Source organism: Lipotes vexillifer, unplaced genomic scaffold (assembly GCF_000442215.2).
Source record: "Lipotes vexillifer unplaced genomic scaffold, Lipotes_vexillifer_v1.1 scaffold422, whole genome shotgun sequence".
Taxonomy (NCBI): Eukaryota; Metazoa; Chordata; class Mammalia; order Artiodactyla; family Lipotidae; genus Lipotes; species Lipotes vexillifer.
The window spans coordinates 1,112,452-1,116,256 of NW_006779087.1; the positions used below are offsets into that span (position 1 = coordinate 1,112,452).

The 3,805-nt window shown below is 45.5% G+C and overlaps 1 protein-coding gene across 1 annotated transcript in view; it reads right to left on the reverse strand.

Moving 5' to 3' along the window:
- Positions 1-3,479, reverse strand: part of BCDIN3D (BCDIN3 domain containing RNA methyltransferase) — a 4,770-nt gene extending 1,291 nt beyond the window's left edge. Inside the window, exons 1-2 of the mRNA XM_007452276.1 lie at positions 3,246-3,479; positions 1-28 (exon numbers count right to left, since the gene is read on the reverse strand). The exon at positions 1-28 is cut by the window's left edge and continues 1,291 nt beyond it. Of these exons, the coding sequence (XP_007452338.1) occupies positions 1-28; positions 3,246-3,479 (262 nt within the window). The remainder of the gene's footprint in view (positions 29-3,245) is intronic.
- Positions 3,480-3,805: the final 326 nt, after the last annotated feature.

A 3,805-nucleotide genomic window follows, 5' to 3' on the forward strand; every position in this document is an offset into this window, starting at 1 on the left:
AATGTTTGTATAGAGCCACACTCAGATCCTAGAGGAATCCAAAAGAGCTTTGTCATTGCAGCTCTCAACCAGTGAATGGAAGAGAAACCTATATCTCTTATCCTCCCATTGAGACTGCCACTTATTCCTGGCTTTATAGGATGTAAGGCTGTTAAACTATAGTCTAAGCAGGTTGCCCCCCAAAAGTTTTCCACAAAGCAGGCTCTCAGCGCCCTCCAGGAGTCTCAGGCTGTAATGCATTATCTCCATACTTTCCTGACACTGATGGGTTGTGTGGTTGAAAGTTACAGCCCAATGGATGCAGCAAAGGAGTCCAGAGCAGTATTTTCCAGCTTAAGTAATATGCTGGTAAGCTCACTATCTTTTTCTTTTTTTGAGGATCTCAGACCCCAGGGAGGAGGAAAAGATTTCAGGGGCATAACCAGTGCTCCTTGCCAGGAAGGTGAGGAACAGAGCAAGCACCATCTTATAAAAATCTACTTCTCAGTCCTGTGGTTGGGAAAGTCTGCATTCCAAAGTCTTCATTCAGCCTTCACTCTACAGCTTCAATTTTGCTACATGTGTTATGTTTCACCACCCCCTTCTGAGACTTACTCTGCTTTTGCATCCATTACCTGCTGACCTCCTTCTAGCCAAATCCAATGATTTGTGATTTTCCCCATCTTAGCACCTTTTTGACTCTTAAACAAGTCACTATTTCCTTTCTCTAACTTTGATTTCTATAACCATTATAACTAACTCAAATTCATGTTCCAATCTGTTTTTTTAAGGCATTTTTCTATTCACTACCTCATTTGCTCTGTGCAACAATCCTGTGAGGAAAATATTTATGCCCTTTGTGCAGGTGAAGAAAGTGTGGCTGGAAACAATCCAGATGTCCAATAATAGTAGCATGGATTAAGATGGAATACCAGATAGCAATTAAAAGTGAAGGAATTCAGCTCAGCGCAGCAACATGGATGACTCACACACAATACATAATGCTGAGTAAAACAGCAAGACACAAAAGAAAATACATGGCAAGCTTCCATTTATATGAAGTTAGAAAATGGACAAAATTACACTGTTTACGGATACAAAAATAGCAAGCTATAAAGAAAAGAAAGGAAACAATAATAGTAAAAGTTGGGCTCTCTGGGTGGAGAGGGGCGTTTATGAGCAGGGAAAGGCATATGGGAGACTTCTTGGAGTGCTGACAAGGTTTTATTCTTGATATAGACAATAGTGATAAAGATGTCTGCTTTATAATAATTCATAAAGTGTGAATTTATGTTTTGTGCACTTTTCTCTATGTGTGGCATAGTTCACAAAAAACCTGTATTTTAAAAATTATGGTTCAGAGGCTAGTGACTTGTCCAATGTCACATGGTTACTACATGGCAGGATTTAGGCCACATTAAGTTCTTTCCTCCATACCAGGCTTCTCATACTTCAATAGGCGTACACATCACCTAGGGATCTTATTAAAATAAAGATGTTGATTTAGTAGATCTGGGCTGGGGGCGGAGATCTGTATTTCTAATAAACTTCCAAGTCATGCTGATGCTGTAGTTCAAGGACCACATTTTGAGTAGGAAGATTATGCTGCTTAAAAATTTCTCCCCATCTTTCTATTTATTTCTCTGCTGTCTTCCTCCTCCTATCTGATCTTGGGTGTGCCCCATGTTTACCAGTCATCTACCACATCTCTTAATCCTCTCCATCCTCAATTCCCCAATCCTAGAGACCCCTGGAAGCTTAAAAAAGAAAACACAGACTCAAGGGCTCAATCCCCAAGATCCTGATTCAGTAGGTCTACAGTACAGCCTAGGAGTTTCTAAAATCTAAAATTCTAAAAACAAAGTACCCCCCAAATTATCACACATCTATATTATGAAGCTGCTAAAAAAGACTGTAGTGACATGAATGATCTCCAAATTATTAAATGAAAAGCAAAGTGCAAAAGAGTGTGCTATTATTTGTAAGGTGTATACTCAAGAAATTATAAACAGCAGTTGCCATTGTGTAGAAGAGGATTTAGGGTCAGGAGTAGAGACTTGCTTTTTACTATATGCCCCTTTGTATTTTGAATTTTTTTTTTTTTTGGTCTTATCAAGTGCAAGCATCTTTTCTTAAGTGCAAAATAAAAAACTCCCTAAATGTACAGCCAGGTTTGGGAACCACTGCCCTAGTTAACTGCAACTATGTTCTGGCCCTTAAGGTACACGTATACTACTTTCAACTTTAAAATCTCCTGTAGTTTCCTAATGCCTTTCATGAAATCCCAAGTCTCAAACCAAGTCTCTTTTCCCCTTTGATCTGCTATATCATCACAGTAGAGAAATGTTTGCAAGGGACAGCCAGACACCCACCCACCTGCTCATTCCAGCTTTTTAGCCTGTGTCCAAATGTCTCCCTCCCATTTACCAGCCGTGTGCCTACAGCCCTCAACCCTCTACCAAATTCTCTTCTGCCTAAGGCCAGAAACACGATAAAATTCTCCTCATCCCCTCCCACTCCTGGTCTGGAATGGAGTGAGGGTACTAACTTTTTGAAGCATTTGTAATCATAGGGTCAGAATGCCTGCTCCTCTAAGAGCTACAAATAGGTGTCAGAGAGACATTTCGCTATTTTGCCTGTGGTTTGACTATAATCATTCTTACGCCTAAAAATACTTTGCGGTAAGAAAATGTGGCAATGCCTTCCTCCCACAGAACATGCTTTATTTTTCTTTCTCGATCTTCTTCACTGTACTCAGCCAACTGATTGCTTTTAAAATAAATATCCACTTGGCTCCAGGGTCCATTCTGCACCGTTTCACACTAATCTTAATTCCAGGCATGATTCTGTCACCCTTGGCTCCCAGTGAACCAATCCCAACCCCACGCTCCCAAACTTGGGTCTCGGGAAGTCCCCTCTCCCCCAGCCAGGTCGCCAGCCACGCTGGACAGGAGGCAAGCGCTGGAAGCCCAGGCACAGCGGCCCTTCCCACCCGGCGTTCTGCCAGGAGGCCGCAAGCGCGGAAGCGGGGACGCAGGAATTCGGAACGTAGTTGAACACGATTCCTCCCCAAGATTCCTAAAAGAGATGGTGCTGGGACCCTAGAGGTGAGGTAGCAGCAGCATGGGGTCGAACACTACGCCTTTAAACTCATTTGGGGAAAGTTGTGAGGGGTCTGGTGCCACGCCCAGGCCGGAACCCCAGTGGATGTGGAGGCTGCCAACCTCTCGGCTCGACCGACGTCCGATCCCTCCCCCGTCACTCACCCCGGAGTTACAGCCCACGTCGAGCCCCAGGATCGGCCTCGTCTCGGGACTCTGAGGGAAGAGCCGACGAAGCAGCTCTGGAGGCAGGAGGCGGAGCCGTTGCTCTGGAGGGTGGAAGCGGGAATAATGAGGGAAGTTTCCGAACGGGGCGGCCCCGGGTCCCAGAACTCGCGGTTCCTCTACCGCCGCGGTCTCTTCAACGCCCCCCGCAGCTTGCTTCCTGGACGCCGCCATTAGTCTCAGTCTGGCCTCGGGGTCGCCTCGGAACCGGAAGTCGGGAACCTGCAGCCTCGGCGAGCGCGGTCCGGGCTCCAGCGCGCCTGCGCTGCATGGCAAAGGCGAGTGACTCTAAAGGCGGCCTCCCCTGAGCCAGCGCAGAAGCTTGGGGTTTGCTTTGGCGTGTGGAACCCTCGCCATAACCTGGGAGGTGGTTAGTAATATTATCCCGTTTTTCTGGTGAAACAAGCTCAGAGAGGTTGAGTGACTTGCTCAAGCTGACATAGTTTCAACTTGGGCTACCCAGAACAAGGAGTTTGTTGGGATTTGGAAGTCACTTTTGG